The sequence below is a fragment of the Setaria italica genome, chromosome IX, assembly GCF_000263155.2.
Source record: "Setaria italica strain Yugu1 chromosome IX, Setaria_italica_v2.0, whole genome shotgun sequence".
NCBI classification, from domain to species: Eukaryota; Viridiplantae; Streptophyta; class Magnoliopsida; order Poales; family Poaceae; genus Setaria; species Setaria italica.
Window position 1 is genome coordinate 368,925 of NC_028458.1, and position 12,945 is coordinate 381,869.

The 12,945-nt window shown below is 48.1% G+C and overlaps 4 protein-coding genes across 4 annotated transcripts in view; 3 read left to right on the forward strand and 1 right to left on the reverse strand.

Moving 5' to 3' along the window:
* Window positions 1-7: 7 nt before the first annotated feature.
* Window positions 8-2,533, forward strand: LOC101769720 (protein BCCIP homolog). The gene is made up of 8 exons (XM_022829885.1): window positions 8-93; window positions 191-395; window positions 507-788; window positions 878-1,087; window positions 1,171-1,236; window positions 1,462-1,554; window positions 1,630-1,686; window positions 2,157-2,533. The coding sequence occupies exons 1-8, from the start codon at window positions 8-10 to the stop codon at window positions 2,250-2,252; spliced, it is 1,095 nt and encodes a 364-aa protein (XP_022685620.1). The 3' UTR covers window positions 2,253-2,533.
* A 522-nt stretch (window positions 2,534-3,055) lies between these two features.
* LOC101770128 lies at window positions 3,056-4,909 on the reverse strand. The gene is made up of 2 exons (XM_004980949.3): window positions 4,738-4,909; window positions 3,056-4,042 (listed from the first exon to the last, which is right to left on the reverse strand). The coding sequence occupies exons 1-2, from the start codon at window positions 4,841-4,843 to the stop codon at window positions 3,360-3,362; spliced, it is 789 nt and encodes a 262-aa protein (XP_004981006.1). The 5' UTR covers window positions 4,844-4,909; the 3' UTR covers window positions 3,056-3,359.
* Window positions 4,910-5,033: 124 nt separating this feature from the next.
* On the forward strand, window positions 5,034-8,367 carry LOC101770521 (transcriptional repressor ILP1). The gene is made up of 2 exons (XM_004980950.3): window positions 5,034-5,160; window positions 5,248-8,367. Exon 2 carries the CDS (start codon window positions 5,291-5,293, stop codon window positions 8,153-8,155), a length of 2,865 nt encoding a protein of 954 aa, XP_004981007.1. The 5' UTR covers window positions 5,034-5,160; window positions 5,248-5,290; the 3' UTR covers window positions 8,156-8,367.
* A 2,374-nt stretch (window positions 8,368-10,741) lies between these two features.
* LOC101771716 overlaps window positions 10,742-12,945 on the forward strand; it is an 8,434-nt gene continuing 6,230 nt past the window's right edge. The window contains exon 1 of the mRNA XM_004980953.2: window positions 10,742-11,526. Within this exon, the coding sequence (XP_004981010.1) occupies window positions 10,819-11,526 (708 nt within the window). The 5' untranslated portion in view covers window positions 10,742-10,818. The remainder of the gene's footprint in view (window positions 11,527-12,945) is intronic.

Genomic DNA, 12,945 nt, shown 5'->3' on the forward strand with positions numbered 1-12,945 from the left:
CAGAGGAATGCCCCGCGGCCGAAAGCGCCCGGCTCCGTTCCCTGCCTTCTCCCCCTTCTCTCGCTCCCTCATCTTCTCCGCGGCAGCCGCTGCGTCATCTCCTCTGGCCCTTCGAAACCTCTTCCTCTCCCGACGACGCTACTACGACCTCCGCCGCCTCAGGAACTCCTGGTGAAGGTACGCTTCTACTCGTCCCCAAACCCTTAATCCCTAGCCCGGATTACGCCACCCAATGCATCCCTTGCTCACCAGGCAACATGCCGCGGCCGCCGTCCAAGCGCGCGAAGAGGGCCGAGCCCTCCAGCGACGAGGAGCGCATCAGCAGCGAAAGCGAGGAAGAGAGCTTTAGCGCCAGCGATAGCGACGGCGACGACGGGGAGGAGTCTTCGGAGGAGGTGACCACCTACCTAGTACTTACCCTCGTGCCAGGAATTTCATTTTTCCCGACCGGTATTCTGCTGCAACGTTTGCTTTGCTCCTCTGCTGATGCGGCATCGCACTTGCAGCTCGAGACGGTGCAAGCGGACTTTGCCTTCTTCGATCCCAAGCCGAGCGACTTCCACGGCGTCAGGCTCCTGCTCAAGACGTACCTCGACTCCAAACCCTGGGACCTCACCGGCTTCGTCGACCTCATCCTCGCACAGACCACTGTTGGCACGGTTGTCAAGTTGGCCGATGACGATGGGGAGGAAGGGGAAGGAAATGGCGGTGACAAGACCAACGCTGGTGGCAATGATGATGATGATCTGTTTGGTCTCATTAGCGTCCTTAATTTGGGACGATACGCTGTATGCTCTCTTAATATATAAACAAGATACTCACATTTGATTAGTTTCTGCTCATGCAATCTTCTGATTGTGCTGCTGCTGACTTTCAGGAGCACCGATGCGTCAAGGATCTTAAGGAGTATCTGCTCGCAGCTTGCTCTGACAAGGATTCCAAGAAGCAGCTCAAGTCCCTGCTGGAAGAGAAGGCATCTAGTGTGGGCCTGCTGGTGTGTCGCCGCTTTGTCAATTTCCCTTATGAGCTTGTGCCTAAGCTGTACGATTCACTCTTTGATGAGGTTTCCTGGGCAACAGAAGATGAGGTGATTTTCTGTTCCGAACCACCTTATTTTCTGTCTGCTTTTACTTGGATAATGAATTTGTAACTGTGTCTGCACGGCTGAAGCCAACACAAGAACTCCGGGACTCCTTCCGATTCAAACATTACCTGCTGCTCGTCAGAATGCTTGAGGTGAGAAGTATATTATGCTTTCCCTTTCTATTGCTTCTATCCGGGTACCCATTGGCTTGAATGTTCAAAGCGGCAATGTTTCTATGCTCAGTAGAATAGAACCAATTTAAGATGACGTGTTGATCAACCAAATCCAGTGTTTGTATTGTCCTGTATGTGAATTGGTGTCCAATTGCTTTGTTGGTTGTTCCATCATTACTCACTTGTGTCTTTTGCTGTGTGCAGAGGAAAACCCCCGCAAAACACAAAGCAAAGAACAGCAAAGATGATGATGAACCTATTATCTATCCAAAGTTAGAGGATGAAATTTTTAATGAGGTAGATATCAAAGCATGCTATTCAGATATTGGCTGTATGTCTGTTGTTAATGCTAACAAAATCTTACTTCTTCAGCTTAGCTCATGGTCTTTCACTTTTCCAATACATTCTGAACAGTCATCTCAACAGGAGGTCAGTTGCATTTAATCATTTAATGCTTTATGCTCTCTTGAAATGTGTAATTGTTTGACTCCTCTTGTCTGTAAGTCAGTATTTGGTTTGCATGACAGCACTTAATATCATGACTCTAGAAACTGGAGGAAATGCTATTTGATGCATAATGATCTCTTGAGATGTGTAATTGACGACTGATTCTCTTATCTGTATGGTACTATAGTTCATTATTTGGATTGCATGACAGCAGTCATTTCATGCCCTTAGAAACTGGAAAAAATACTAGTAACCAACTAAAATGTGAAGTTGGAACTTTTGTTCATCATCACCTTGTCTTGAACTTTTGATTATAGGCCCCATCTGATGATTATTTGTAATCTGCCATTGGTATCAGTAGCTGGATGTTTTGAAACTATAATATATAGCTACTTGTTCATTTTAAAAAAGGGATTTTTTTCCTGAACAGAAGTTTCTTTCTGCTAATGCAGATGAAGAATTACAAAGAGATGGGCTTGGTGATGGCAGTTAAAGCTGAGGCAATTCCAAAATTCCGCAAGAAGCTGGAGGCTTTGGTGTGCGAATAGTAGTCCTTTTGAACCTTGTTGGCCATAGTGGAATTTTGCTGCTGTCCACAGGGCATTTTGCTACACAAAGTACAATTATGATTGTGACTCTAAGAGTGTGAATGCATTGTCGCTAGCAGTGCCATAGATGTAATGGTGTTGATCTGCGAAGCAGTTACTTATGAACTAATCCAATCTTTCATGTACTGATATTAACAGACTTTGAAGTTCTATTGGTAGCCTCGTAGATAAATATTTTATCCATGGGCACTAAAGTAAGCTGCTGTGGACCGTGGTTCAAACCCAGGAAATTCTGTTTGACACATCATTCATCAGTTAATTCAGCGTCAATTCTTTTGTCAGAGAACGGTAGTCTACGAAATTACATCTTTTGGATTTTTGAGCATCATTAGATGTTGAGATTTCAACCAAAAAGGAACACACAAGTGAGCAAAGCATGTTTACGAGAGAATGGTTGGACTTTTGCGTTGTCTTAAATGTTGAGATTTCAGCCAAAAAGATACACGGAAGTGAACAGTGCATGTCAGAAAAGAGTACACTATAGGCTCAGCTACTGAAGCCGTTGCACGCTAAGTTTGCCATAGGCTAGCCAACGCTTATGCGAGGCCAAGATGCCACTGTCAATCCGAGGATAACATTTCACCAGCAGCCCACACTCGACCGGAGTTTTCAGAATCATGCTCCATGAAGCATGGGTAGATCAGTTCAACAGGCGACCACATGTATAAATTTCTAAAGAAATTCTTCAACAACGATGCAATAGTATATCACATCTCAAGGCAAACAGAGCACCCGTGCATCACTTGAGCAACCGGACATAACCATAGAGTAATGCAATTTCAGATCAAAATATTGTTTGAAGGCATCCAAGTAGACATCTTACTCCTACTTATTCCAACTGCTGGCTCAAAACCAGATTTCATAGTGTTCCTAAACTACAACTGTTCGGCGCCAACAGCTTGCAAACCTCGACATGGAAAGTAACAACAGCACTAACATATAGTAACACATCTCCGAAATATTAGCAGGAGTCATTCATAAAAATTTCAAATGGCCAACAAAGGTTCACGAACAAGTGCAGCCATGGGCCGGTCGAACAACCTTCGATCACAAGTTCTTGAACGCAGACTCATGAGGAAGTTTCTGGGGGGTAAGCCTTGCCAACAAAGCCTTGTTTGAGAAGTGTTCACCATCAACGAAGTAGAAGTTCCCCTCAGCCTTGAAAGTGACAAAAGGCCTGTTGGTTTCAGGAGGCCTAATATCGGCAAACTTGATTGTCCTTTTGAGGGGAGTAGCCAGCCATGACATCACCTCAGCCTCAAAGCTATCTGAACCGGGACGCCACCTGAGCTTGTGAATGTATGGGCTCACGAACCAGTGCAATGCTGCAGTTGTAGTGGCGCTGAGGAAAATGACGGTGGATGCAACTGCTCCCTTGAGGATCACATTCATATCGGGTGAAGTCATGAATGTTATCACCGGCCCTAGCGACACGGAAAGGCAGCAGGTGGACAGAGAGAGAAGCTTCACTTTCTTTATGATTGACGATATCGGTCCGTGATAAACCAGGTTACTATCATCGTCATCCTCTTTAATCTGCTTTGGTTTGGGCCCAATGCTTATCTTGCTCCCACTGGATTCAGTTTCTTTCACAGCAGCAGCAGCTTGAGAAGCCCATCTTGTCTGACTGTGCAAACAGGCAATCAGACCAAAGTCATCACGTTTTGCAAGATGATTAGGCTTGCGTGTTGAGAAATGCCTCCATATAATAGCCTGAGGAACCTGAAAATCTGGAGAAGACTATGGAAATGAGCATATTTCTGTATGTTTTTAATATTTAGCATTGATGTGTACAAGTTAAAGAAAAAATGTGAAATATTTACTTCAGTTAATCGACATGTGCATACCGCGATACAAGTCATAGGCTAAGTGACAGTACGCATTATCATTATGGGGGGAAAAAACCAGCACACTAGATATTTAATGAAACATATAGCAGGAAATTGCACCTTATGTACCACTATGAGAAAAGCTGCTGAAGTGCAATTGCATAGCGCAAGTGAAGCTCACAGCACAATCAATAGATGTTTGCACACGAATAGTAGGCTTCAAATTAAAGCGGATGGATCTACCAAGCCCAAAACTAACATCACTGAACCGTCCAAATTACAATTGCATCTAAAACAAATGGCAAGCAACGGCAACATACTTCATCTAGCATTCTAGCCACTTTCACATCTCGTTCATATTCCATCAACCCACCCTAACAATGCCAAGCAACACATAACACGGAATTCGCACCCAATCTGTCAGAGAACAACTGCGCTCGCAATTCCGAACATCCCAGGAGGAATCAAATAAGAAATAACACAAAATTACAACATTTTCTGATGCATAGCTCAGACGTCATCATTTTAGGGGTCGAAGTTAACACGCGGGCAAACCACGGGGAGAGGAGAGGGATCGAGATGCGGCGGAGAGGAACCTGGCACTCGGGAGACAGCGTGCGGGGTAGAGGCGGGCCCCACGGAGAAGTGGCGGAGGAGAACCCCGCGGAGGGAGGCCGCGGATCGGAGCCTCGCCGTCGCCATGGTATCCGATCGATCGAGGGGGGCTACCCTAGGGTTTTGCAATCGAGAAATGGTGTGCGAATGCCAACACTGCTGGCTGGTGAAGACGACGAGCCAAACGGGCCCGAGCCTAACTGGGCCTATCTTAGTGGGCTTCAAATCGATATCACAAGTCGGTTCGAGCCCGAAGTTGGATACGAAACCCACTCAACTCAACCCTCCTTTTCTCTCTCTCTCTCTCGCGTAAGCAGTTAAGCGCACGGATCTTCCCACCAGCCTCCGCACCGCCGCCTCCCTCGCCGGAACCCTAGACGCCGCCGCCATCGCCGCCGCTGCTGGTACGATCCCCGTATTCTCTTTCTCATCCTTCAAATCAAAGGCTTCCGTATACGCCCCGGCCTAATCCAATCCCCTAAACTTCTCAGGATTTCTCCGGTGGTGCCGTCCCGGCGAGCCGAGCGGGCCGGTATGAGTAGCCACCGCAAAAACTTCCGCCGCCGCGCGGACGACGAAGAGGACGCCAACGGCGACGGCGGCAGCCACCCCAAGCCCGCCACCAAGACCCAAACCCTAACGGTGCCCAAGCCCAAGTCGCCGCCGAGGCGCCAGGGGGCGAGCCGCCTCAGCTTCGCCGACGATGAGGACGATGATGACGCCGAGGAGGGCCCGTTGGCGCCTCGCCGCCGCCCTACGGCCTCCGTGCGCCCGGCCCGCACGGCGTCCCCTGCTGCGGCGTCGCTCCATCGCCTCACGCCCGCCAGGGAGCGGCACAGGAGCTCGCCGGCGGCTGCTATTGCTGCGGTGTCGGCGCCCAAGCCCTCCAACTTCCAGTCTCATGCTGGGGAGTATACTCCAGAGCGCCTGCGCGAGCTCCAAAAGAACGCCCGCCCACTCCCCGGCAGCCTCATGCGTGCACCACCGCCGACTCTGGCACCTGAGCCCCGGTCTCAGAGGTTGGCTGGAGCCCCTGCCAGTTCCACTCCTACTACCTCCACGGCAGCTGCAACAGAACCAGTGGTTATTCTCAAAGGCTTGGTCAAACCTATGGCAGAGGCAAGCATTGGGCCAAGGAAACCCTTGCAGAAGGAGGACGAAGATAAGTCTGAGGAAGAGGAGGGAGGAGATGAAGAGGACGAAGGGCCAGTGATACCTGACCGTGCGACTATTGAAGCCATCAGGGCGAAGCGGCAGCAAATGCAGCAGCCAAGGCACGCAGCTCCAGATTATATCTCCCTTGATGGTGGTGGTGTGCTCAGCAGCAAGAATGCTGGCGGTGAGTCCAGTGATGAGGATGACAACGAGACAGGGGGTCGGATTGCAATGTACACTGACAAGTCAACTGACGGCCTGAGGAGCACAAAAGGTGTGTTTGGCGGGATCAACAACAGGGGTCCTGCTGCCAGTTTGGGTGCTCTCAGTGATGGGATCAGGGAGGTTGAGGATAACATGGATGATGATGACGATGAGGAAGAAAGGAGGTGGGAGGAGGAGCAATTCAGGAAGGGGCTTGGTAGGAGGGTGGATGATGCTTCTGCTCAAAGAACAGCAAATGGTGCACCAGCTTCTGCTCAGGTTCAGCCGCAGGCATTTGGATACTCTGTGGGTTCCCATCACCAGCCCTCTCTTAGTGGTGCTGTACCTGCAGCATCTGTTTTTGCCTCAGGAAGCGTGGAATTCTTGTCCATTGCTCAACAAGCTGATGTTGCAAATAAAGCCCTGCAAGAGAACATCCGGAAGCTTAGGGAGACTCACAAGACAACAGTGAGCGCTTTAGTAAAAACCGAAACACATCTTAATGAAGCTCTTTCGGAAATATCTAGCCTGGACAGTGGTTTGAAGGATGCAGAAAAGAAGTTTGTGTATATGCAGGAGCTCCGCCACTATATTTCAGTGATGTGTGATTTCTTGAATGACAAGGCATTTTATATAGAGGAGTTGGAGGAACACATGCAGAAACTACATGAGAATCGAGCTTTGGCTATTTCTGAGAGGCGTGCAGCTGACCTAGCCGATGAATCAGGTGTGATTGAAGCTGCTGTAGATGCTGCAGTGTCTATTCTTAGCAAAGGATCAAGCTCAGCTTACCTGTCCGCTGCATCAAACGCTGCGCAAGCAGCAGCTGCTGCTGCTAGGGAAAGTTCCAACCTCCCACCCGAGTTGGATGAGTTTGGCAGAGATATCAACCTCCAGAAACGTATGGATCTTAAGCGCAGGGAAGAAAATAGGAGAAGGAGAAAAGCCAAGTCAGAGTCAAAGAGATTGGCATCTGCAGTGAAGAACAATGACATTGAGAAGATTGAAGGAGAGATAAGCACTGATGAAAGTGACAGCGAGAGCACTGCTTATGTTTCCAGCCGGGATGAGCTGCTCAGGACTGCTGACGTTGTGTTCAGTGATGCTTCAGAGGAATACTCGAGCCTTCAAATTGTCAAGGACAAGTTTGAAGGTTGGAAAACTCAGTATCCTTCTGCATACCGAGATGCTCATGTAGCTCTGAGTGCACCATCTGTGTTCACCCCTTATGTGAGACTGGAGCTCCTGAAGTGGGATCCCCTCCATAAAACAATTGATTTCTTCGACATGGATTGGCACAAGGTTCTTTTTGACTATGATGTGAAAGATAATGAAAGTGCCTCAGGAGGTTCTACTGATACGGATGTGGTTCCGGTCTTAGTAGAAAAGGTGGCTCTTCCTATTTTGCACCACCGCATTAAGCACTGCTGGGACGTATTGAGTAGCAAAAGGACTGAAAATGCTGTAGATGCTATTAGGATGGTGATCGGTTATTTACCAGCATCAAGCAAGGATTTGCATCAACTACTGGCTTCTGTGAAAAGTCGTCTAACCCAGGCCATTGCTGATCTTTCAGTTCCAGCCTGGGGATCAATGGTGACAAGGACTGTTCCAGGTGCCACTCAATATGCTGCATATAGATTTGGAGTTGCGACACGTCTGCTAAGGAATGTGTGTCTGTGGAAAGACATCCTTGCAGATCATGTTGTTGAGGAGCTTGCTTTAGACGGACTACTGACTGGGAAGATTCTTCCTCATATGAAGAGTATCATTCTGGATTTTCATGATGCAATCACTAGGGCCGAGAGAATAGCTGCCTCACTTTCAGGAGTTTGGAGCAAACAAAGCCAAAAGCTGCAGCCTTTTGTAAACCTGGTGGTTGAGTTAGGAAACAAGTTGGAGAGGAGACACACTTCAGGCATTAGCGAGGAAGAGACACGTGGTTTAGCCCGTCGACTAAAAAACATATTAGCAGGACTGAATGAGTATGATAAAGCTAGAGCTATTTCGAAGAACTTTCAGCTCAGAGAAGCCATTTAGCTCATCCTGGATGTAGTGTGAGGATTCCAGTTTTGACAGAGAGGCAGGTTCTATATCCTTCCATTTTACTGAAATGTTGTAATTCTGATTATCTGTACATCTTGGTCATGAGCTCTTTCTTAGTCCAGTGCTTGATGCTATGAAAGCAAATTGTGTTGCCTATAGGTTCCAGCAATTTTCCAAAACCACCTGTTATATTTTTGTGAGTTTAAGTTATGGTTGGCGCATATGAAATGGTAATAGGATAACATTACTTATGGACTTCCTGGCGATCTGAATTTGTCAAAATGCTAGGCATGATCCCAAACCAACTCTTAGATGAATGCTAGGCATGATCCAGAACCGACTCTTAGATGAATGCTCTGAAGCTAGGCATGATCCCAAACGGACTCTTAGATGAATGCTCTCAAACTAGGCATGATCCCAAACCAACTCTTAGATGAATGCTCCGAAGCTGGGCATGATCCCAGAGACCCAGACCGGATCTTTGATGAATGCTCCGAACCTTAAATGTGTTACATCATCCTCACTTGTTCGTCATTCGCCCTAAACAGTTGTTAATTGCTATGGCTAACACAACATTGAAATATGCAGAACCTGCAGCATACAAAAATTGATTTTAGTTTTCAGAACACTGATTTACTGGAGAACTGGAGTAGTATATTATTACTTTGGGTTTATTATATGTACACAAACATGAATTTATTAGGGGCTATGGTGGGCTGGGCCATAACATTTCCTGAATGAACTGTAAATTCTTTCTGATTTCAGTTGATTTTTGGGAAAACTCTAGTTACTTTCACTTGATATTCGAATGCCAGATGATTAGGTGCTGTTACCTATCGACAATAGAGTGACTGGCAATCTGGCTTGCTGATGAGAGGGATATGAACGTGTTTGTTAGCTGGAGGACGATCTGTGGGTGGGTGGGTACGGCTGTCTCGTTTGGTATACTACACTCTCTGCTGTCTGACTGCACCACCGCGCAATACAACGAATAGCTAGCGGCTGGCAAGCGGGCAGGGTAGTAAATTGCAGCCGACAACATGTCATCAACGGGCAGGCAGGCAGGCAGGCCTTTTTTTTTTTGGCTTTGGGGGCCCAAAGCTAATTGTTCTGTTAAATTTCTTCTTTTCTGCGATTGCGAATAATAATTGTCGTGTTTCTTAGCAGCACCAATGCTTCTTTCCCGCTGTCTGGCATCTGAAAATGAAGCCATAAACTGATGGACGCCTCTGCAAATAAATATTTTTGTCAAATATACTACATTTCATTTAGAACAAGCTAATAAGTTTACACGTCACACACACATATATATTTAAAAATGGGGGTAGCAGTAAGTAGATTGAAATCAGCGACACTAGGAACAGGAACATTTGACAGACAGAGGGTGGTCACGGGAACGCGCACGACACGACGGCGACCCACAGGCAAGGCGCGCAGACGCACGGACGTTCTTCCTCCCCCGCCGGCATCACCATGGTCCATGCAACCTGTTAATGGTTGAAACCCGTCCCAACCCATGATAAATTGACTCATTCACCCATCCCATCTCGCTCCATAATTCTATTGTGTAAGCTCAACCTAACCCGTTCCATAAATTGATATAACCCATGTGTTTGGTACATGAACCTGTAAATTTATGCAAACCTCGTGTTCACACCTTAAAAGTTTACAAAAATTGTCTAAAATTTATTGCAGATGAATTAGTTTGGTAGTCTGCTACTTTGTGCAAAGTAGTGCGGCTAGACTTATATGTGAGCCCCGCGTCAAGAGTCGGATCCTAAAACTAAAACCTTGCGTTCACACCTTAAAAGTTTCTATATTTTGTCTGAAATTTGTCGCAGATGAATTAGTTTGGCAGTCCGCTACTTTGTGCAAAGTAGTGCGGCTGGATTTATATGTGGGTCCCGCATCAAGAGTCGGACTCTAAAACTAAAACTTCGCGTTCAACCCTTAAAATTTTGGAGAAATTGACCGAAATTTGTTGCAGATGAATTAGTTTGATAGTCAACTACTTTGTGCAAAGTAGTACGGCTGGACTTATACGTGGGCCTACATCAAGAGTCGCATACAAACTCAAAAAAAAAGCCACTTCCAACCACCCCAACTCGCATTTGTGATATACCCAACCCGTTCCAATCCATTAGATGCTAAAATATATTTTAACACATTCAAACACACCCCGCGTCACATCGTGCGCCGCTAACAGCCCTATGGCCATACAAACCTTACATCGAAAAACCAACTCAGAATCCTGCAATTTTTTCTATTTTTATGTTTTACGTTGTAAAGGAGGCCCGTAGCTTTGACCAACGCCATCTAAATTTTACAGCAAATTCTGTTGGCACGAATCTCAACAACCATGTTGCCAAGACCTTTTCTGTTCGAATTTAACCATCTTTTACGCGAACAATGCACTGTGGAGGGAGGCAAGGCATGCAATGCAAGTCAGACCGGACAAGCGCAAACTAGGAGGGTCGTCATCATCCCCTTCACTATCACGAGACAAGGCAGGCCCACACTGCCAAGGGCATTCCCGTAATAAACCATTCTTCCTCCATCCGCCCCGCTTAAAACCCTCCCTTTGCACATGGCCCGAGATCCCCCAGCTCCCACCACCAACCCATACCACACCACTGCCGGTCTCTCTCCCTCCCTAAATGGCGGCCGAGTCGGCCGCCACACCCGCGCCCGCGCCCCCGCCCCCGCCGCAGGAGGATTCCCAGCTGCCCACCTACCTCGGCGTCAGCTTCGCGCTCTTCCTCGCCACCCTCCCGACCAGCACCGGCGCCCGCCACGTCGCCTCGCTGCAGTCCCGCGGCCGCCTCCTCGCCGCGCGCCTGCTCGCCGCCGAGGACCAGCTCCGTCAGCTGCGCGCGCGCCGCCGCGAGGACGCCCGCGCCAACGCCCGCGCAGCCGAGATCTTCGCGGGCCACCGCGCCGCCTGGATGGAGGCCGAGCGGCGGCTCCTGGCCCGCGCCGCCGCCGCAGGGGACGAGGCCGCCTCGCTCCGCGCGCAGCTCGCCGAGGCGGAGGCCGACGCCACCGCGCTGCGCGCCCGCGTCGAGCGCCTCGAGCGCGAGGCGGCTGAGCGGGACGAGCTGCTCACCGCGCTCCTCGCCGCGACCTCACGCGCCGGCGAGGAGGGGGAACGCTTGCTCCGCGACGCGCGGGAGGACGAGCAGGACCCGGTGCCCGTGCCGCCGGTGGATCCGCCTGAGACCACCGACGCGGAGGCCCTGGCCGCCGCCGCCGCGCTCTACGCTCAGCAGCGCCAGAAGCACGACGGCTATAGCGACGACTTCTACACGGCGGCCACGGCCGCGTCGGGAATGCCGCCGTGGATGGACCCATCGAAAGGCTGGCAGGTCAGTGAGTGGCATGACAAAAAGTTGCCTACCCTTTTCTTCCCCCTCACCTCCTTTTACTGTTCATTCAGCGTTCCCTTCCAGCTTAAAGGTCAGCCTGTTGATAGAGATAGTCGAAGACACTGCGTCTCAGAAAAACTTTAGACAAATTACAATTTAAAGAGTACTATATTCTCTGTTTCATGTCATCAGTAGCGTTCAGTAAAAGGGGGGTTGTTGTTAATTGTTTCCATTTGTATTAATGCAATGAGATTAGCGTTGCTTAATGCTAGTAGTTGCAGTATCCTTCAGTAGGGCGCTCTGCATACATGATACACATCTTTCCAGGAGTGATAGTGATACCCAGAATCTCCTCCACGCACAATGCCATGCCTGTTGCAGAATAGAACGGACAAACAACCACTTTGGTAGCCTCTTCCATCCAACAGAATACGATACTGTATCCGTGGGGCAAGCCTGCCTGCGAGAAAGCTACCTGGTTTTTGTTAGCTACTCTGCCAAAGCCACCTGAATCTTATACAGTCCGTAGCAAGACCTAAATCACAGGCTTCCTGTTACTGCTCATGCAAGCAGCACGCCTAGAAGATTGGTGCTGTACTGAAGGCACCACAGGCTGGGCCTAGTTACTGTACATGTAGAAATCCCACTGGTTCTGTTGCGTTTTAGTCCTATACTTTTCTTGTCAAAATATTATGTTATTAAAGAAAAGGTCATGTCACAACATTTGATTTTTGGACTAGTCAGTATTCATTCAAGGTAGTTAATATGATTGGTTGAGTCCAGAAAACCCATCAGAGAAACTTTTGCCTAACTACGCATTTAGTTCCTTGTCTTTGCATTTGTTGTTTTATTGATGATTTGCGCATTACATATGGGTACATAGGATCAAAGTTAGTTCTTCCCTTTTGTTGCTTGGCACGGTCCTCATAGGTGGTAGCATACCATTAATCTTTTACATAAAGAATACACTAATTGAGAACTGAAAATTTTGGAAATTAACGGCTTGAATTAAAGCATTCGGATTTTTTTTCAGTTTTACTCATACTGCAACTTAATTGCCCTCGCTGAGTGTATAACTGGCTAATCTGCCAGCCAGTCTTAACAACCGCATTGGTACTTGGTAGCATCTGAAATGTAGGAACATCTCAGTTGACGGCTAATTATTTCTACAATTACATTTGAACTTCAGAAGGGTGTGGATCTAATGGCTTGCCTGGTTGTTCTAAATGAATACTTGTGCGACCTGTTGGGAAAATCAATGGTATTGTGGGAGTCGTATGTTCTACTCGCGTTGCAAATGTGTACCATCAGCCTGTTTATAGAAATAGTTCCACTATATCACAGATTAATTTTTAGACCCGCGGGGGGGGGGGGGGGGGGGGGGGGGGAGGGGAAGGGAGGGAAATACTATTTACATCT